The 20,627-nt window shown below is 49.3% G+C and overlaps 9 protein-coding genes across 9 annotated transcripts; 4 read left to right on the forward strand and 5 right to left on the reverse strand.

Moving 5' to 3' along the window:
• Positions 1-1,903: 1,903 nt before the first annotated feature.
• On the forward strand, positions 1,904-3,716 carry N7489_002048 (MFS transporter; the record flags this gene model as incomplete). Its single annotated transcript, XM_056707803.1, has 4 exons — positions 1,904-2,357; positions 2,411-3,014; positions 3,069-3,400; positions 3,460-3,716. The coding sequence occupies 4 exons, from the start codon at positions 1,904-1,906 to the stop codon at positions 3,714-3,716; spliced, it is 1,647 nt and encodes a 548-aa protein (XP_056572105.1).
• A 653-nt stretch (positions 3,717-4,369) lies between these two features.
• N7489_002049 (TOM13-domain-containing protein) lies at positions 4,370-4,829 on the forward strand (the record flags this gene model as incomplete). Its single annotated transcript, XM_056707804.1, has 2 exons — positions 4,370-4,651; positions 4,719-4,829. The coding sequence occupies 2 exons, from the start codon at positions 4,370-4,372 to the stop codon at positions 4,827-4,829; spliced, it is 393 nt and encodes a 130-aa protein (XP_056572106.1).
• Positions 4,830-5,198: 369 nt separating this feature from the next.
• Positions 5,199-6,813, forward strand: N7489_002050 (membrane insertase OXA1; the record flags this gene model as incomplete). The annotated part of the gene is made up of 3 exons (XM_056707805.1): positions 5,199-5,285; positions 5,344-6,081; positions 6,136-6,813. The coding sequence occupies 3 exons, from the start codon at positions 5,199-5,201 to the stop codon at positions 6,811-6,813; spliced, it is 1,503 nt and encodes a 500-aa protein (XP_056572107.1).
• A 331-nt stretch (positions 6,814-7,144) lies between these two features.
• N7489_002051 (uncharacterized protein) lies at positions 7,145-11,120 on the reverse strand (the record flags this gene model as incomplete). Its single annotated transcript, XM_056707806.1, has 5 exons — positions 7,145-7,812; positions 7,904-8,531; positions 8,587-8,669; positions 9,888-10,552; positions 10,612-11,120. 5 exons carry the CDS (start codon positions 11,118-11,120, stop codon positions 7,145-7,147), a joined length of 2,553 nt encoding a protein of 850 aa, XP_056572108.1.
• An 818-nt stretch (positions 11,121-11,938) lies between these two features.
• N7489_002052 (adenosylmethionine decarboxylase SPE2) lies at positions 11,939-13,432 on the reverse strand (the record flags this gene model as incomplete). Its single annotated transcript, XM_056707807.1, has 1 exon — positions 11,939-13,432. The coding sequence occupies one exon, from the start codon at positions 13,430-13,432 to the stop codon at positions 11,939-11,941; it is 1,494 nt and encodes a 497-aa protein (XP_056572109.1).
• A 1,716-nt stretch (positions 13,433-15,148) lies between these two features.
• N7489_002053 (TATA-binding protein-associated factor TAF6) lies at positions 15,149-16,590 on the reverse strand (the record flags this gene model as incomplete). The annotated part of the gene is made up of 3 exons (XM_056707808.1): positions 15,149-15,688; positions 15,744-16,162; positions 16,221-16,590. 3 exons carry the CDS (start codon positions 16,588-16,590, stop codon positions 15,149-15,151), a joined length of 1,329 nt encoding a protein of 442 aa, XP_056572110.1.
• Positions 16,591-16,665: 75 nt separating this feature from the next.
• On the reverse strand, positions 16,666-17,131 carry N7489_002054 (uncharacterized protein; the record flags this gene model as incomplete). The annotated part of the gene is made up of 2 exons (XM_056707809.1): positions 16,666-16,782; positions 17,042-17,131. 2 exons carry the CDS (start codon positions 17,129-17,131, stop codon positions 16,666-16,668), a joined length of 207 nt encoding a protein of 68 aa, XP_056572111.1.
• Positions 17,132-17,158: 27 nt separating this feature from the next.
• sfh5 (CRAL/TRIO domain protein) lies at positions 17,159-18,500 on the reverse strand (the record flags this gene model as incomplete). The annotated part of the gene is made up of 2 exons (XM_056707810.1): positions 17,159-17,810; positions 17,863-18,500. The coding sequence occupies 2 exons, from the start codon at positions 18,498-18,500 to the stop codon at positions 17,159-17,161; spliced, it is 1,290 nt and encodes a 429-aa protein (XP_056572112.1).
• A 959-nt stretch (positions 18,501-19,459) lies between these two features.
• Positions 19,460-20,564, forward strand: N7489_002056 (aldo/keto reductase; the record flags this gene model as incomplete). Its single annotated transcript, XM_056707811.1, has 4 exons — positions 19,460-19,611; positions 19,658-19,922; positions 19,974-20,301; positions 20,362-20,564. The coding sequence occupies 4 exons, from the start codon at positions 19,460-19,462 to the stop codon at positions 20,562-20,564; spliced, it is 948 nt and encodes a 315-aa protein (XP_056572113.1).
• Between the last annotated feature and the right edge of the window lie 63 nt (positions 20,565-20,627).

The raw sequence follows: 20,627 nt of genomic DNA on the forward strand, positions 1-20,627 counted from the left end.
CTTCTGGTATCCAACCAAGTCCTCAGCGAATGTCGAGGGGGAAGGGCCATATATTTATGAAAACTTTCGAGTTATGTATCTGAAATGTGCTAATATCTCAACTTGAAGAATTGATGAAAAAGTGACCCCCAAGTATAACTGACCGGAGATTGAAAGCTGCCTGTATGGCTGCAGGGCGAAAGGGCTTGCACGAGATGCCAGCGTAACCAATACCGATTCGGTGTCGTGCCGTTCTCTGCATCCCAGGCACTTGCATGATGACGATATCCGTGATTTTCAAACACAGCTAGGGCGTAGATCAGTCCGAAATGGATATGTCAAATGCAGTATATGGATTTTCTATGATTGCAAACGTGTTTTGTACGTGCTATACATACCGAACACTCTTCTAAAAGACACATTTTGTGAATAATAGCAATGGGACAATTGCACTAGATAACTACATTGGTAGTATGATGATATCTAACATTTGTAATCCATATGTTGTACTTCATACTAGTACAGAGTACAGGAGATCGCAAGAGACCAACAGAACATTTTATAGCCACAGGGTAAAACCTGCGTCAAGAGGTGAACATTCTCTAAGCAATACTCGAACATTCTAACGGAGCCGGGAAAGCCATAGTTCCACTAATTCTGGGGAAATAGGATTTGAATGCTGTATGTATCTTTGATAAGTATGGACAACATCTAGAAAAGATATCTAACCACATAGATGCATGTTAGATACGACCTACAACCGTTGGGAAGTGCTACCATTCGTGGACTGAGAAGCCCAGGTCTGATGCGATGAGTCTAGAACAATACGAAAAATGCTGTGGTGGCGGAGGTTTTGATTCCCAATATGGAAATCCACTTTAATTTCCAAATCTGGTAATATGTTCCGTTTTACTCCGTATACAGGGTTGCGGTGGAAGCAAAAAGATGATCTTGTTTAATATTTGGCCTTGACAGGCCCACCGTGTCACTGGAAGGAGACCTATATGTTGTATACATATTCATGTGACACTGTAAAACCCCCAGGCTGAGCTGATCTAAACAAGTTCAGCGTTGTTTCCGAGATCGTCTCTTCACTAGTAGATACGACTATTAGATACACACACATGTCTTCGATATCTTTTTATCTTCTAACTCTATATATTGCTATCTCCTTAATTGAACTTCTCACGATGCGCGGTGGTCACAGCCAGACCCGCTTTCGGATGATGCCAAGCTGGAACTCGGGAAAGTACCCTTGAAGAAGATAGGAACATTAAGTACACAAAAGGAGCATTGAAGTTCTCGGGCTACAAAGTGCTCAGCTGCTCAACTGCTCATTAACAATATTATTGATCGACATATGAGATAGTTAGCACACCCTCGAGTGTGAGGGGAGTAGCAGTCCTGGGGATCCATTTACCAATGTCTCAATGAGTAGAGTTACATACATGTACTGATTAATTTCTAGAGACTTGATAGCTAATGGAAAAATTTAGCAAGAGCTTTTTTGTTTCAATCTTTCCCAGAGGAAAATGAGGCATCTACCTAGGTACAACACAACAGAATCAAGCGATAAAGCCAAGGGGTTATCGTAGCATATTACCTGATAAGGCTAGCGCCACTATTCTCTATCAGGCAATCCATCTATATCAAAGGTTCCGCTGTAGGAAAGATGTATGAGCATCTTCATTCATGGACGGTTCCTGTTGCCTTCCTCGTTTTTTTTTTATTGACCCGCTCGTTGAAAACTCGGTGCCGAATTTTACTGAAGATGATCTATAAAAGAACGCTACCCCAGGGGTTCCAAAACAGTCATGTTGTATGACCACACGTTGCTACCCACTACAACACTTTGCACCTATAATTACGACACTTCATACTCTTGTCTGGGTGTAGCCCCATTACCAGTCTGATATATTTCAACATGGAGGATCCACGGTCAGACCAGGCCCACACAGATGCCACCACCCCAATGGAGGCTATCCGGACAACCTCCCTCGGGACTAACAACTATGGACCCGTACCTGATGATTACCTCGACCTACCAGTCCGCGAAGTCAATGATGGCGCCGATTTACGTGAATACATCACCGAGACGAGGACAGGTGAAATCATCAAGCCGATCAAGTCCAATGTTACTGGGAAGACCGGAGATTGGAAGATGGTGACTTTCACCATCGACGATCCCGAGAACCCCAAGAACTGGTCGAAGGCCTTTAAGTGGTACTGTACCATGGTGGTTGCATTCACCTGCTTTGTTGTCGCCTTTTGCAGTAGTGTCATTACAGCCGATGTTGAGGGACCCATCGAGGAATTCGGTATCGGCCGTGAAGCCAGCTTGGTTGTTATCACGGTTTTCGTTATTGGATTCGGTCTAGGTGCGTAATTCACCAAAGTGATATGATTTGTATAAGCTCTAACCCTATTTCAGGACCCATGGTCTTTGCTCCGATGTCAGAGATCGTCGGGCGTCGGCCTGTCTACGCTCTGACCCTTGCACTCGCTGTTATTTTCGTCATCCCGTGTGCCGTTTCAAAGAACATTGGAACTCTCATTGTCTGCCGTTTGATCGACGGAATCGCTTTCAGTGCCCCCATGACTCTGGTCGGTGGTACTCTGGCTGATTTGTGGAAGAGTGAAGAGCGTGGTGTTCCGATGGCAGCATTCAGCGCTGCTCCCTTCATTGGTCCGGCCATTGGCCCACTTGTTGGTGGCTACCTGGCTGACAATTGCGGTTGGCGCTGGCTATACTGGATCCAGCTTATTCTGGCCTTTGTCGCCTGGGTCATGATCACATTCACTGTCCCCGAGACTTTTGCGCCAATTTTGCTGAAGAAGCGAGCCCAGAAACTTCGCAAGGCTGAGGATGACCCTAAGTATACCACTGAAACCGAGCTCGATGCTCGTCCCATGGGCGAGAAGCTGCGCATTTTCCTCTTCCGCCCCTTCCAGCTTCTGTTCCTCGAGCCCATCGTCTTATTCATTTCTCTATACATGTCGGTCATCTATGGGTTGCTGTACATGTTCTTCGTTGCGTAAGTCGTCAACATCTCTTGTCAACACAGACTAGATACTAATGATACTTTTAGCTACCCAATTGTTTACATGGGCGGCAAAGGATGGAGCGCGTCTAATACCGGTCTCATGTTCATCCCTCTGGCCATTGGTGTGATCTTCAGCGCATGCTGTGCTCCTTTTGTCAACAATCACTACCTCAAGGTCTCTGTGGCATACGGTGGCAAGCCTCCAGCTGAAAAACGCCTGATTCCCATGATGTGGGCTTGCTGGTGCATCCCTTCTGGTCTTTTTGTCTTCGCCTGGACCTCCTACCCCGATCTTCACTGGATGGGACCAGCGATGGGAGGCTTCCTTATTGGAGTCGGCGTCATTCTGCTCTATAACTCTGCAAACAACTACCTTGGTATGTGCAAATCTCACGAAATCGTTCTTGATTTGTGTCACTGCTAACTATCTTTTCAGTTGATACCTACCAGCATCAAGCAGCATCTGCTCTCGCAGCCAAGACCTTCATCCGTTCTATCTGGGGTGCCTGCACCGTCCTGTTCACGGAGCAAATGTACGAACGGCTGGGTGACCAGTGGGCCAGCACACTTCTTGCATTTATCGGCTTGGCCTGTTGCGCCATTCCCTATGTGTTTTACTTCAAGGGAGAGTCCATTCGTCGTTTCTCGAAATTCGCCTTCAGTGACGATGAGGAGAAAGCTATCAAGGCATAAATTGTTGCCAAACTTGATTCCGGGGAATTTCTAGAAAGAGGAGGTAATTTTTTCAATTTTTTTTTATTTTTTCAGCTTGTGCAGCTTTGTGGAAACACTTGCTCTGGTATGACTGATGTGGAAAAGAACATGGATGACATTGGCACGGCGTCTTTTGATATCCATTGAATATATAATAGAACGAACTTTTACTATATTGATAGATTCTTAATAAGAAATTTGTTTACGCACATAATATCATGATTATATGTACTTTTTGAGTGGACCGAAATTGGTTTAAACTAGCAACCAGGACGGTTGGATGTGTTAGTGAACCCCTGACGTATGGAGCCTAAACAGCCATCAAACTCTCTGCTAGAAACTTCGCTGTCGCCAACACGAGCCCAGTTCACAGACATTGACGTCAAATAGATGTGAAGGTAAGTTGCGGTTCTGAAATTGGTTTCCGGTTATGTAGAGAGTAAACACTCGAGGCCGGGGATACAATCTGCTGACATAATCTAGATGATGTCCGGCGAGCTCATCAGGACCATCATATCAACTTTAGCCTCTAATACTTTGCCTTTTTCCCCCCAACACCAAGGATCAACACGAACACGGACACCCCTATTTAAAGATACAATACAACTACTCGGTCTTGTCCGATCCTAATAATGGCCTCCGACGCCGCCTCCGCCTCGCCCGCCGAGCTCTACGACTCCGCCATGACCGTCCCCTCCGACTCAGAAAACTACTCCGCGAACCATGAGATGTCCTCCTCGGCGCCATCAACTGAAAGCTCACTCATGATGCTATATAAGCCGCCAAGTGTCTGGGGTCTTCTGCGTGGAGCAGCTATCAACCTCTTCCTCCCCTTCGTCAATGGTCTCATGCTAGGCTTTGGAGAGCTGTTCGCACACGAGGCTGCTTTCCGACTTGGCTGGTCTAACACTAAGGTATGCGGAATGTTTTATGAGCTCACGTTGATCCTGGTGACTGATTAGCTGCTCTTCATTTATATAGATCTTCCCTAACCACCGCCGCTCACATGCAGTGGGCCCGGGTGTTGAAATGCGGGAGCTTCCTTCGGAGCGGAGACGCCCTGGACTGAGGGATACTGCTTCTCTGGAATAACTTAATCCATTCGAGAATGTCTGCATTTACGCGGGAGACAAAACCGAATCATATGTGATTTGGGATCGATACCTGGCTTACTGTGCACACCTGACTTGAGTGGTTGTACATAGACCTGTTGGCTCAGGGGGGCGTTTGGCGAATTAGGATTTACATTTTGCAACCAGCTTTTGTTACAACATTAGAATATCCGAGTCCATGAATTCTTATATTTCCACATTTCCATATCCGAGTCTCCGTGCCTGTCCCTGTCCCGTAGCCGTGGTCCGGGGATATTTACCGCCCGGGCAGAAAAAGTCGCGCCGAAAGGCAGGAGAACAACTCTTCCGTACTGGTTTATCACCCCATCTATAATTATCCCAAACCACGATGATGGGAATTGGCCTGAAAGGGTCCGGCGCAGCCGCTGCCCTTGCACGTCAGAGGATGACCGCCATGTCCCGCTCCTCTCGAACTGTCCGTTCTCCCGTTTACTCGGATTTGCAAAAACATCGAAATTAACTTGGCTTTGCAGATGTCCACCTTACGGTCACAAAGCCTGCGGTTCCCTAGCCAGCGGGGCCAATTGAAGTCAGGACTCTCCGGAAGTGCTCCCTGGCGCATGACACCAGCTGTTGTCGGCCCGGCCGCAGTCCGATTCAATTCCACCTCATCCGAGTCGACACTCCCCGAATTTGCTTTCGATGGCACACTGAAGAATGCAGTCAACATACACGATATTACTACGATTCCAGAGGGCATTGGATACCTTAAGCAGCTTGGGCTGGACTTCGGCTGGGGCTTCACGACGACGATGCAATGGCTTATCGAGCACACTCACGTTTGGACCGGTTTGCCATGGTGGGCTAGTATCGTGGCTGTCGGTCTTCTGACGCGTATGGCAATGCTGAGGCCCGTACTAAGCGCATCTGAGAACGCAGCAAGAATGACCGTTGCCAAACCCGAGGCTGAACCCCTCCGACACCAAATGGTCGCTGCTTCCACCGAAGGGAGATCGCAGGAAGCCCAGATGCTGAGGGCTCAGCTCCAGGAGATTAACAATAAGCACGGAATCAAGGCATGGAAGTCAATGATTCCCATGTTGCAAATTCCACTTGGTTTTGGATGCTTCCGAGTCGTGCGAGCAATGACTTCGTTGCCAGTGCCGGCCCTAACCACGGAAACAGCGGGATGGATCAAGGACCTGACTGTTGCTGATCCTACTTACATGTTGCCCATGATTGCCGCGGGCACATTATGTCTATCTCTGAGGGTAAGTCGGTCTCATGTGGTTCACTATAACTGCAATACTGACTAAAGTTAATAGAGAGGCGGTGAATCCGGCCAAATGCCCGTGATGCAAACCGAGGCAGGAAAGTACATCATCTATGGTTTCCCTGTCATGTCTTTTGCCTTCATGGCATTCATGCCGAGTGCCCTACAGCTCTACTTTGTGGCAAGCGGTCTTTTCGGTCTGGGTCAAACTTACTTGATTAACTCGGAGGCCTTCCGGAAGTGGATGCACTTGTCGATCGCTCGAAAGCCATCGAATGAGCCGAAGTACTCGGCAATCACCGAAAACACCGAAAGCAAGTCCCTTCGCAACCTGCTGGAACGGCTTGAGAAGGAAAAAGCCGCGCAAAAGAAAGCATCTAGCGAAGTCTCCGCGTCACCCGCACACACAGACGCGAACATCAGCTTCATTGACCGCCTCTACAATAAATTTGGGAAAGCCGGCTCCGGTCTCTCTGAATCAATCTCAAAAACCATGGGCACTGGAACGCCTGAGCAACGTCTTGCCCAGGAAAAGAAGAAGCGCGCAGCTGAATACGAACAGCAGCGAAAAGACGAGGATGAACTTATTCGGCAAGAGCGTAACGAAGCCCGCCGCCGGGAACACATGCAAACCCTGGAGAACGAAAGGGCCAAGGCAAGCAAGTCTTTGAAGAATAGCCAGAAGACCGCTCGCAAACCCAACGGGCCGCGTGGCTCTCGCCGTGCTTGATCGGCGTGTGTTTATACAAACTGTAAAATATGGCGCAGTGGCATTTGCATTTTCTTTTTGTGATTTGATAAATAGAATTTAGTTCAACCACAATCTCCCTTTGGCTATGTACACTTCTAGGATTGCAACCTGCATCACTCAATCTTGTTTTCACATTGGATAAAGATTCGAAGAGCCTGAAAGGGAAAAGCCAGAACATACTATGTACACCCATGGCCATGGACCAGCCACGTCAAGGAAATGCAAGTCCCCTAATCAGACAACCCCAAAGCCGATTTCAACCCAAACCCAGTCCACAGAAACATGCTGCCCGTTGGAGAAAACAAGAAGATCATGTCGTCTGCATAGGAACCGATTGCAAGGGCAATGGCGTCTTCTCGTCCTCAACAAAAACAGCCCTCTCCAGCTTCTGAGTCATCGAAGCACAGAATGTATCCACATACGCTGTCCATAACGCAGCAAGGAGATAGACAAGCCCGATCCAGACGGGAATACTAATAGCAACGACCCACGGCGGCCGGATAGGCAACCAGTCGTCGCGCTCGTCATCAGTCAATGGCTCAGGACCCTCCCACGGCTGACCGCTGATACCATATAGCATCCAGCAGAGCACAACACGCAACATGGTGCCGTGGACGAGGTAGACGGCGAAACTCTGCTTTCCGAGCCAGAGGAGGAGCCTGCTGGAGAGGAAGTCTTTCGTCGAAGGGGAGAAAAAGATCGCAAGGATGATCATGTCGATCCCAATTGCGGTGTAGCGTTTCCCGACGTTCACCTCTGGCGGGAATATATATTGACTTGCCTTGAACATCATGTTAGACCAACCGGCCCATTCGGGGTGTTCACCAGGGTATGAAGCAATGAGCAATCCGATAATAGTGAGCGGGATGGTGAGGAACTTCCGGCCTCGCGGGTGTTTTTCTATAAAGTCTTTGAGGGCTGTGTGGTAGGACAAGTCACTGAGGAGCATGCCGTAGATAGCTTGCATTTGGAATGTTTCTATAGAATCGGCGTTAGCAATGGGTCCCTTTATCCCCCGCAAGTACTTTATTGAATCTCGTATGTTGTTTCTTCCACGAGAAACGCTTACCTATATCCTTCGCTGCATTCTGATGGAAATACAACAGCAAGGCAATATAGGCCAAAACCCTATACCGAAACTTGACGAACATAGTCGCAAAAAGCACAAGATAAACCAACATAGACGACAAGAGCAGCGGCAGAAGCGCCCACTGGTGATCATCGTACGCCATATATCCCGTCGTCCAAGTCGACAAGAAATTCATCGGCAGACGAATAAGTTCTTTCCAAAAGGAATCTGCCAAATCCGGTGCTGCGTACCGACACCACCAGCAATCTGACCTATTGGCAACTATAAAACCACCGAATTGCGCGACAGTCCACGAAATGAATAGAGCAATTGTCGCGGGGAAGATCAGGCGTGGCGGTCGACGAAAGGCGCTCTTTGCTATTGTTTCGAATGCTCCTGTTGTATCACCTGCTCGCGACAGCTTGAGTGGTTTTAGCGCGCAGACATAGCCGGTTAGGAAAGCGAAGATGGTTACGCCCAGGCGGCCTTGCCAGGGGATGCGGAGGATGGGCCATTGGAGGATTCGTGGGCTGGCGTTTTCGTTATCGCGCGGTGAGAATAGAGCATAGTCCCAGGCTCGGGCGAGATGGGTTAGCACTACTAAAAATGAGGCGATTCCTCGAAGGCCCTAGACGTCCAACGTGTTAGGTTCGTATCATACGTTGTCTGGTTTCGAAACATACATCAATCCATTTGACACTCTTTTTGGGATCTCCTTTCACTGATGAATCCCCTGAGGACCAAGGCAAGGCTGTAGGTATTGTGTCTATTAAGCGAGTGTATAAATGAGACGGTTGGAGGTATTGCATTATAAATGATAGTCAAAGATGCAAATCTTTGAATGGGAACCAGGCTATGAACTAGAAAGGAAAACTGAGCATCGAATCCAGAAATGAAGTTATGACAAGAAGAACTATGAACAGTAGAGAAACCCAAAGGGACGTCCCCTTCGATCAAGAAAGAGGCTGCCAAGAAAGAAAGGAGTTGAGTCGACGCGGCCCTGCAAGTGCCAGCCCTGATAAGTTCAGATCCAATCGCATATTGCCTGCGAGGCAGGTGGACTATGGATTATGGGGATGGAAATACCACAGAATACCAATAAATGGAGAAAAACGCCACTCTCGGATAGCAACCCTTGCTGCATGCGCTGTGGCTTTCTGCAGGGTCGAATGATCTACCTCAATTCCTGTTTTTGGACGATTGGGAGTAGTCTATCTCTCTGCTTGGGGACAAAGAATCCTACTATTGCCATCTGGTCCATTTCTACTCCGTTACTCCGGATATTCCAAGGTTGTCCGACATTGAGAATAGCCCTAACGCCGAAATTGCGAAAGTACCAACCAAACCTCCTACGTCCATAGGCAGCAATATAGAAGTTTTGAAAAGCACCAAGTTCCTATAAATAGTGGCTAGGAAGAAATGGCTATGCTTGGCATATGTCCATTGCATTACGGAGAGCAGACTTGACTGATTGAAAAAAAAAAAAAAAAAGCGATTCGACATGATACCATAAGGGAGAGCCCATAGAAAGGAAATGGTATACACCCCTACATAGCCTTATAATACGAATCATGTTTCCTACATGGAGCACATGGAACCGTTTTAAATGACCAGGGCATTCTTCACCCCTGCCAAGATCGAGGGTCTCCTGGATAGATGTATCAACTTGATATCAGACCTAGTGGAATGTGTGGTTGTACACAGGCGTGTTCTAGGATTTAAAACTAGGGCTCCATCTACGGAGTACAAGGATAATAGTAAATGGAGGCCCAATGAAGGCATGTCAAGTCGGTTAGTAGTACATAGTATGTTGCGGAGCAGAATCATGATATCAAAGCCGAACAGGCCCAGTCTGCTGTCACAATTTCCCCGCAAAGACCAAATCGCCAATCCTAGTGTATTAGACATGAAAAGAAAGTAAAACACAGCTCGCCGATATGTAATGAAATACTATTAAGCTATTATCGGAAAAGCCTTCTCCCACCTGCACTTCCTGAGTTCCACGTGAACGAGCCACGAACTCCCAGGTTCTCCAGACTCAATCCCGAGTAACCGACTCCGCCACCTTCGCCATTACGCTTTGTCCGCCGTACCGCTTCACGTAAATGTGATGGTAGAAGCTGGCCACGGTGTGGGTTTGGTGGGGGACGGAACTCGCGCCTGGGACGGAGAGGAGTGGGGGTTGGGTGAGGAGAGGATGTTGTTGAGTTCGGATGAGTAGGGATAGAGGGTGTAGGTGTACTGTTGGAATCATGTGGTTCTTTCTTAACTCCGTTACTGAAAGAGGCTGACGCCGAACCGGGGACCGGTGTGCCAGCGGGAGTTGGCGTAGAGGGCTTCGAGTTTGCGGTCACGCCTGAGGCCTTCGCCTGGGCCGCGGCTTCGGCAGCGGCTTCTTCGGCTTCAAACGCATCGCGCGCAGCAAGGTCGTGCGCTTCGGCCCACTGGGCCTGGACTGTTCGAGCCATTTCGATCACCTCACCGGCGAAGACCTTGGTGAAGCCGTTGACGGTCGTTACGACGCTGGCTGGGACGGATTGTGAGAGGGCATGATTCACGATGCGGCGGAGTGTTTCTTTGCGCAGCTTTGCTCGCTTGAAAAGGTCGTATCGCTCCGATTGCATAGGGTTGAAAGCATCGACCAGGATCCTGTTCAAGACCCACGTTAGCTTCATCCAATATTACCAAAATGGCAGGAGAACACGTACGCTAGGTTCTTCTTCTCAGCCTCTGTATCCGTAGCTCCTTCTTGCTGCCCGAATAGCTCTGCCTCGTCCTCCTCGTCATAATCGTCCGCATCGTCAGCACCTCCACCGCCCCCTCCACCACCAGAAGGGCCACCTCTGACTGAACCCTCGTTATCGACTGATCCGAACCGTGTGGAATCTCCCCCTCTGGCGCTAAGAGCATCATCACGCTCCCGTTCCCGCTCTTTCTCAACTTTACTCTTGCGTCCTCGTTTCTTCCCCCGCGCAGCACCAGAGAATACTCCGTCTGCACTTGCTCCACCCAGACTCCCTGTAAAACTGCCTGTCACGCTCCCGGCTTCACTGGTACCAGCGAAACTGCGATCGCCAGCATCGACACCAGTCGGAAATGAAGTCTGGCGGAGTGGGTGCATGCGCTGTTTCTTACCGAGCGGCTGTGAGGCGGAGGAGGAGATGGAGGGTCGTTTGAGGGGGTTTGATGATGATTGGTATGGTGGTGGTGACGACATTTTGAGAAGCTGTAGCGGATAGACTGGAGTAGGGTGTATTGCGTGTGCAATTGATCGATAAACTTCTATCCGAAACAGCCAGCTGTGGGGTTTGTCAGTCTACTCGATAGAGTATGAGCGCAAGCTGAAGCTCTTTCGGGGGACGAGGATCCACGCTGCGCCGTTGCGCCGGGCGCGGAAGGTGGAAACCAAACTCGGATTGGAATGAATGAATTTTAGTTTCAAGGCTCCGAGCGATAGTAAGGTGGCTCTCAAAGGACCATAGACAGCGATGTAAATTTACGGCGGGGTTTTCAGTGAAAGTAGCGAGTTGTAACTGATTGGAATCAATTTGGACGAGACACGAGATAAGGACGCATCTCACCGCCTTCCGTCCTATGTCAACCATAGCCCTATTACACGTTTGGGAATCCTAGAATTTACTCTTTACACGGAAGAGCATAAATGCAGAAAATGACGATTGTGTGGTTCAAGATGCTTAAATTTACCCCGCGAATGAGTCTTCGAAGCCAGGTATGAGGTATGATCAAAGGAATGATAGAACGACGAAATTCCGAGAAGAACCGAAGCTCAATATACCCATGCTTCAAGATTTCTCGACTGAACCACTGTAACAAATGAGGAAAGAATGAGTCGCTCAGCTTAATGATGCGATGCTGTGCACTATGTAAGGAAACAAGATTGACACAAAAATGAACAAAACAGAGAGAACTGTGCAGAAATCGAATGTCAAATTAACAGAAACCGAAACGGATAGAAAGGTCGCAGTCGCGAAGGGAGAACAGTCCAACGGCAGATGGCTGAAGAACCAAATCACCTTAGAACCCCTTCTCTCCAATTCGCGGTGCCCCCCCTTTCCAGCCATTGCGTTCGTAGTAACGGAACACAAGATCATAACCGTTCAGGTCATGGACGATGCGGTCGACACGACGGTAGCCTTCGACGTGCTCCATCTTGTTGCTACGGCGGAGAGCTTGGCGCTGAGCGTGCGCCATATCATGCTGCCCATTCGCTTCGTCGAGCTCATCCAACGCGGGCTTAGTCTCGAACAAGGTGATGCTGAAACGACCAGGCTTGAAGATTTCAACGACCTGCTGGATGATGTCGGCGGTGGCCTTGCCATTCTGAGAGTGCGGCACGTTGGTCTCAAAGGATGCGTACGAACACTGAGGCTCCGGTGTGACATGCACAGTGAAGTAGTGGGCCGGAGCGTTGCCACCAGGAGCCGGCACAACGCCGTTGGCAGAGAAGCCACATGGAGTGAAGAGATACGCATCGATGCGAGCATCCGGGAACTTGCTCTTGGCGTACACGTCGGACAGGCCGCAAGACTCAGAGACGACAGTGCCCAGGGCATGGCCCTCGGTGGTTAGCTCCGGTGGCAGGATGTTACCCGTCTCCTCATCCATGTCGGAGCTGTTACTGAATACGTCGAGGTGATCAGTACCATCGTCCTTCTCCGAGTTGCGGTGACGCTTCTCTGCCACGGCAGTGGCGTTCTCGAGGTAGAATTGCTTCGCATTTTCCTCGTCAAGGTCGGTCATCAGAACCTCGAGGGTCTCATCGTGCTCATCACAATCAGCGGGAAGCTTGGCATCAGGGAAGCTGAGGACCTTAGTTTCGGTCTCGTGGAAGTCAACCTCCTCCTTGGGACTCGCCGGTGGGGTGAGGATGGTGCCCGGCTCGGTAAGGTAGAGATACCAATGTTCTCCATTCATCTTCCCGATCATGTAGGCGCTGCCATTGACGAACAACCTGTCCATAGAACGCACCTCATCGCGCCAGCTGCGGTGGGGGCCACGCTGACGGTCAGGGAACAAAAAGTTCTTGCGGCTGTAGAAGACTCGGTAGGGAGCCGCAGCAACCGTGATACCCCGGGATGGGGGAGCCGTGGCGCGTGGGAATCCTGCGAACAAGGCAGCAATTTCCAAGATGCGGGGAAGTCCCGAAAGCAAGGTGGTAGTTCCGCACGTCTTGAGAATCAACTTGTGCGGCCAGACAAACATGCTGGACTCCGACAGCAGGTAGGCGTCCATCTCATCGGAGGAGATAACGGAAAGCACCTGGCAGTTGACCAGGTCCAGCATATCCTTCCAAATCTCCCCGGGCACTTTCTTGAGGCCTTCGGGACCGGCGGCGCCTAGTTCTGCGGCAGACGGCGCAAACCATACCTCGAGAAGCTTCTCAGGACCTTCGAAAGCATTGGTCGAGTCGAGATCCTGAGTGGCCTCATAGTTGATTGTCAGAGATGGTGTCCCCGCGAACGAGGACGGCGAGGCGGTGTAGTTAGTTGGAATACCGACGTAAACCATGATGACAGATGTAGCTTGAGCTGTTGTACTTGTATGTGTTAAACGAAGCAGAAACAGTGACGTCGGACCGCCCTATGGACTTCGGTGAAGATAGGCTGTAGAAGCACTGTCTACTTACCCAGACGAACAAGGGGGCGATGCCCGTCTGAGAAGAGAAGGCCCTGAAACAAAAATTTAACTGGTCAGACCAGGCGGATATAATCTCCAGACAGACCGAAGGGCTGCTAAGGAGGGCGGAAGGCGAAGGACAAAAAGAAGATGCTAAGAGAAATGGTGACTAGCAGTCGGTACCCTCGTCCTGGAAGATACCGATACCGGTCAAAGTATCGGGTCTAGCAGACGAGAATTCTGCTTTTTTAAAAAAAGGATATTGGAAAAGTGGGAGCTGGTGACGACGGGAGTCGTGTTATCGAGGCCTAGAGCAGTATGGTGGTTAGAAACAGTATTATAAGAGAGGATAGACGCATTGAAATTCATCTGTGGTATCAGAGATCATGGCATTGACCCTGATACCTTGATCCAATGGCTTTGATTGCTTTTCGCAATCGGCGGTTTTACCAGGACAAAGGGAAAAGTCACACTTACTTCGCGGGCTTGGACAAGAATCGCAGAAGGTCAGATGGGCTCATGGAAGGCGAAAACAAGTTCGGCTTAGATCAACACGAGGTAGCGATGGGCCACAGTCGTGAACATCGGCGGGGTTTGTCTGTAGGACAGTCTCACCCAGAAGCCCAATGGGTGCCCGAGATCAGGATTACTCAGTGGCTAGAGAGAGCAAAGAATCTCTCGCTTCAAAGGATTTGCGAAGCACTTTTTTTTCTGGCCTTGGTGACCTCGAGTGGGAGGGGGAGTGCAAAATGTTTGCTGAAGGCCAGTTCGGTTGGTAATAAGTGATTTTCTCTGTGGGCCCGGCGATAGGGTGGGGCAAAACGGATCAAAATCTGTCTGACATCAGGGAACAGCAATGTGTTAGCTGAAAGTCTCAATTGCAGGAGATGTATTGGACCGTAATGTGATACATACTAGTTTGGTAAGCTGAAAGCTGCAGTAATATGCAGACCGTCACCGATGATTTCGACCTGTCAGAGAGGAAAATGAAAATCGGAAATGAGCACAAGCGGGGCGAGGCCCCGGCCCTCACACGAGCGGTGATTCCTGGCAGAATTAAACTTCGTTCCTGAAGTTGTTATGTAACACCTGAGTCAGCAGCGGGGAGGCCCAAGCGGGGAAATTTGACGATATACTCTGTACGTCTCTACATTTACAGTTGCAAATATGAATGCCGATACCAAGCCGCAGTCTATAGAGAAACGCGAGATTGACCACAGACGAGCATCGGAAAAATTTTGAGTCAACTGGGCCATTCAACCTTCGAAGAGAGCCCTCCAAGATTAGCTCAAGCGTACTGGCAACATTGGAAGCAAAAAGCGAAGCCATCCATTCCCTGAGCACCAGGTATGGAAAGAGACGCCAAGTTAGGTATCACAGAGGGAATCAATCCACTACATAAGACGGATATCCATGGGTGGAGTTACCATATGAAACACGATGATCACTGTCATGCAATTAAAAAACATATCCAGAGCCTGAATATGTCTACCTAGGTATCCATAACCCGAACCAACGCCCGAGATAACGCCATGTCGCATGAACAAATCGTCGCGACCTCATTTGCAAAAGCACCCGAGAGATATCATGCTGAAAACCCAACCTCATTCATGCCTCCAAAATGATATGCGCTAACTGCACCTCACCGGCCTCCACGATCCTTGCCGCAATGAGATCACCGACCTTGTCAACTAACCTGGAGCGGATATCGTCTGTGACAGTATGACCATTGGTCAAAAACGGTTGGCTACCACGCAAAGAGGCCAACACAGCCACAAGTGCATTCAGAACTCGCTCCGCAGCTGGTCGGCGGGCAGCATCGTCCAAGCCATCGCTGAGAAGCTTGGTGTATTCGGGCAGATTAGGAATGACGAGGACACGGATTACTTCAGAGCCGCCGACAGATTGAAGGCCAATCACGGCACCATAGTGAGCACCGAATGGCTTTGAAGGGTCGAGGAAGGTCTTGAGACAGGAGCGCACGAGCCGAGGCTTGAGCATGTGAGAGGAATGGGAGTATTTTTTGGCAATAAGGCTGAGGAGAGAGGCGGCCATATCGCGCAGAGCGAATGACTCCACGAGATCCGCAGTTCCACCAAGCTGTCGGCCGATGAGGCAGGTAAGAATTGATGGTACAAGAGAGGCGATCTGGTATGCGGTTAGCGTTTGAACATGTTCTCCAAAGATCACAGGGTCTGCTCACGTAAGGGTCCACATAAAGTGATTGGTTCTGGACCAATGCCTCGGCCATGTGCATCACCTGCGTAAGAACGAAAACATTCTTGAGACTATGGGTAACCTTCTCGGCAATGAATTGGACAAAGTATGGCACCAGTTGGTGCAGACCTGGGTCCTCGCGAAGGCTGGAATACCCGGAGGTGCGATAATCCTCGCTCGTTTCGTGCAAAAAGGCGCTGCAGACCTTTTCGAAGTAGAGCTGGAGTTCTCTTGAAAGCACATGCTTGACCAGTGGCTTGACAGCCACATCGCCCGTGCCACTAATTGCCGCCAGTGTCGAGTTGGCATTCGGACCTTTCGAGACCAGTTCGAGGTTGCGAGAATCGGCAGCGGTTGGGTTCTGAGGGATCGACGGCTGCACGCCTTCGACAGCCAACCAGTGGGCTAAAGTAGACGTTAGTGACTGAACAGCACCTCGAAGTAGGGAATGGTATCCACTCACCAGTGAAGGAGACTTCGCGGGGAACCTTTGGTAGAGGCGCATTTATCAGCTTCTCAAAATCGACCTCCTCATCTTCAACGTAGAACAGCGGTTGGCCAGGTCCTAGAGAGGCTTCGCCGAACTTCAGCGGACGGGTGGAGTCGTAGCCATACAATGGCTCCACGTCCAGGTTGCGCAAGGCCAGCGCGATGTCTTGAGTGGTAAGAACCGTGCGCTTACAGTGGCGCATACACTTCAATGCTTCCTCAAGAACCTGCGCAACTCGATATTCGACGTCCCGGGCGAGATTCTCAGTCACATCGTTATTGAGGTTGAGGATACCGACGGATTCGGCGACATCGCGGATGTTATCGGGGTTCCAGACCGACATGGTGAGAGGGCGCAATCTGCAATAGATGTGTTGAGGGAAAGATCGAGATAAATTCGGGTTTAGATAATAATGGTGCTATCGCGAAAAGTGAGGTGAAGGGCGAGGGACGAGGGGCCAGATGAGGTTTAGAAGGCTTGTCGCATCCTGAGGCCACCGCCAGCGGATCCACAGATTAGACAAAAGTAGCACTTTCTATTGAGTCAGTGCTGTGTATATAAGATGAACGAAACGCGGCAAACCTCAATGGATAGAATGGATAAAGTGAACAAACGCTGTCTGGAAGATGAAAGCTTGTCGATAAGAGCTGCGCGAATGGTTCTGCAGTCACCCGTACAAGCTAGCCTGCAGCCTACACTGAGATACTTTTGCTTCAAGACATCAAATCAATCTTCATTGTAATTCACAGACAGAAAATGATAAAATTAGATATGGCTAACCATAAGGTACTAACAATACAGTGCATCTTGATAAAGCACACCAATGACCTGAAACCAGGTACACAAGAGCGGGGAGTGTTATTCACTGCTCCTCCGGGTATCATAACAGACAGCACCAGCCAAGTATTGATCTACTGGGCTCCATCCTTGCCAGGTTCTTCCTTCAGAGACTCAGACTTGGGAACAACTTCTTTGGCAGGCTCCTTAGCAGGTTCCTCCTTAGATGCCTCCGCCTTGGGGGGCTCTTCCTTCGAAGGCGTCTCCTGCGTCTCCTCCTTGCTAGGCTCAGCAGCAATAGGCCCCTCGGCAGACTTGCCCTTGCCCTTGGTCTCCTGTTCCTTGTCATCAACCAGTGGGACGACCCTAGCATTGTCCTTCAGCTCCGGACCCTTGCCACCATAAGCTTTGGGAATTTTTTCGACAACCGAAGGAGAGAACTCCCGAGCTAGGTTGGCGCCGTTCGTGATCGGGTGGAACTTGCGGGTGGTGTTCCGGCTCAGTATAAGCTTCATGGCGGTGAACATCCAGCCCATGATAGCAGGAACGTTGACGAAGAACTTCTCCCTCAGCAGCTCTGGGTATGCCGTAGCGAACACATCGATGACCTTCTTTGTTGCGGCACGAACAGATGGGTCCATACGGAAGAACTTGACATTCAGGTAATCGTGGACTTGGATCATCTGATAGGGATCCTCGCCGTCGTACTCAATGACCTCGGTAGCATCCTTCATCTTCAGGTCCTGCACGGCGAGTTCCATGAGAGCGGCGCGCCACTGGACGAATCTGCATGCAGTTAGCATTGATTGCAATTGTACTCTTCATGCCGGGTTCTTACTCATCGGTGTCCGCGAATGTCGCACTAATATCCTTCACGGCCCCGTAGATATTCCAAGTAAACACCAAGGGCTGTCCATTCTCCTCATAGGTCGTCAGGTATCCCAAACCCTCGAATTTAGCCGCGCTGTGTTTCGCGGACTCTGCCAATGCCAGCGGGTTCACGTCCTTGCGCCATTGGAGTGCCTTGCTGAGCTGGGTCTCGGCGGCTTTGGCATTGCCTTCGTTTGCGCGCAGGAACTTGATCAGCACGTTGACAGTGGGGATATCGTCACTGTCCTTGAGTGGCACTCCCCACATCTCAGCGTGACCAACGTTTCCGAGAATGGTTGGCAGGCGGCTGAACAACTCGCCCAACGCCGGGTTCTTGCTCAGGTAGGCTGGCTTCTCAGCCTTGGGTTCTTCAGGCTTTGCCGCTTCGGACTCTGTAGTGGCAGTGGCGGCGGCAGTAGCATCATTTGCAGGCACTTGCTCCTTAACCGGGGCACTCGCAGGTTCATCTTTTGCTGCAGTCTGTTCGGTGTTTTCGACAATCGCGGGTGTTTCCACGGGCTTATCGACTGCTTCCACGGTTTGCTCACGTTTCTCGATCACGGGCGCACTAGACGCAGGCGCATTCTGATCAGCAGCATCCGCCATGGTGAGGTTGAGGGTGTTGTTGAGGTTCGAGGAAATAGGGGGTTTTGAATTCACAGGGGTCGCAGTTGCCTTGTCAATAATCGGGCCACTTATCAACCCCACCTGTCACCTGTCAGCCCTGCAATATATTATATTGTGTTTCATGATCGACATGTCACATCTATTTTTATTTTTCGTATCTCTCCTATATTTTTGTTCTTGGCCTTTTTAAGTATAATGACAATGTTGTACTTAGTTTGTGATGAACAAAAGCAAGCGCTCAGCTATAAGGAATTTTTGTACACAACTTTCGAGAAGGGAGTACTCTGTAGTGGGAATCGCTAACATCTGAAAAATTATTAGCTTTGAAAGAAGCTACTAAAGAAGCTATATATTTAGCAAATATAACTATCGGATTTTGAACATAGAGCTAAAATTAGGACATATAACAACCATATAGTATACATATGATCTTAGTTGATAATGATCTAGCTAACAGACAAACGTCCAATGGAAATGGATTGACTGGTCTAGTGTATTTACCAGTGATCTTGGAAATGGAAATGTCATGGCGTAAAACATCGTCATCAAAGAGCAGTTCGCTCTAGCACCAAATTTTACATGAAAAGAATATGTGCATAGGCCCTTCGCATATACATAGTTCGTGGTTGTTCATTAGGCTATTATATAGCATGAATACATATAATTGTAGCCTGCATTACGCTTGAGGGTGAAATCAGCTTATCCATTCATGGGATATTCATCTGGAGAGATGCAGGTCTGAGGTTGATGTCATCCGGATGTCATCATAACATCAACGTACAATGGAAATCTTGGAATCTTGGAATTCCAAATCTTGGTAGCTGGAGAACCAATCTATGGATATATCAAGATCTACATACCTAGGTATGTAGGTATAAAGCCAACAATTAACACTATCTTGGTCTTTACTTCATTTTTCTCTACCCTAAACTACCACAATGGTCTCTAACGCTCAGAAAACCTTCAAACTCTCCACTGGTGCGCAGATCCCTGCCATTGGCCTGGGAACCTGGCAAGACGAGTCTGCCCAAGAGGCAGCAGTCCTTGTAGCCCTCCAAGCAGGATATCGCCATATTGACACGGCAAGATGGTAAACTTTCTCGATCCGACGCACAAACCTAGGCTGACTCCCCTAGCTATGGCACTGAGGTTGCTGTCGGTAAAGCTATAAAGCAAAGCGGCATACCCAGGAACGAGATTTTTGTTACCAGCAAGCTGTGGAACAACAAGCACCATCCTGACGATGTTGGACCCGCACTGCAGGCCAGCTTGGATGATCTGGGCATGGAATACCTTGATCTATTCTTGATGCACTGGCCTGTTGCCTTCAAACGTGGAGATGATCCATTCCCATCTGACAAAGACGGGAATCTGATAACTGATGACATTGACTACCTCGATGTAAGTCCTGTTTGAAAACCAACGGCAAGATTTTCTACTAACTGATCAAAGACCTACAAGGCAATGGAAGGCCTTGTCAAATCCGGTAAAGCTAAAGCTATCGGGGTTTCCAACTTCTCCCAACGGGAAATCGAGCGTATCCTTGCGAATGCGACGATCAAACCAGCCGTTCACCAGATGGAGATGCATCCCTGGCTCCAGCAAAAGGAGTTCTTTAAATTCCACCGGATGCATGGCATTCATGTGACGCAGTATTCACCATTCGGCAACCAGAATGAAATCTATGGTTCCCGCGAGGACCATGGTCAGCTGGTAAATGATAAGACCTTGGTCGAGATCGGAAAGAAGTACGGAAAAACTTCGAACCAAGTCGCACTCGGTATGTGTTCCTTTCGACTGTCCGAGATGATATTCCAAGATCTCATTAACCTTTTTGTAGCCTGGGGTATTGCACACGGCCGTTCCGTCATCCCGAAATCAAAGTCGCCAGAGCGGATCACACAAAACTTCGATATCGCCTTTGAGCTTGAACCTGAAGATATCGAAAAGATTGATTCGATCGACAAGAAGCTCCGGTTCAATGATTCGAGCAAAGACTTTGGTTATGAACTCTTCACTGGCCTTGACGGGAAGCAAACGTGAGACAGATATTCATTGCAGTAATGTTAGGTGCAGCTCACATAGGGTGTAATGCTGGGAGCTTTG

Source organism: Penicillium chrysogenum (genome assembly GCF_028827035.1).
Source record: "Penicillium chrysogenum strain IBT 35668 chromosome Unknown utg000001l_segment0_segment0, whole genome shotgun sequence".
Lineage (NCBI taxonomy): Eukaryota > Fungi > Ascomycota > Eurotiomycetes > Eurotiales > Aspergillaceae > Penicillium > Penicillium chrysogenum.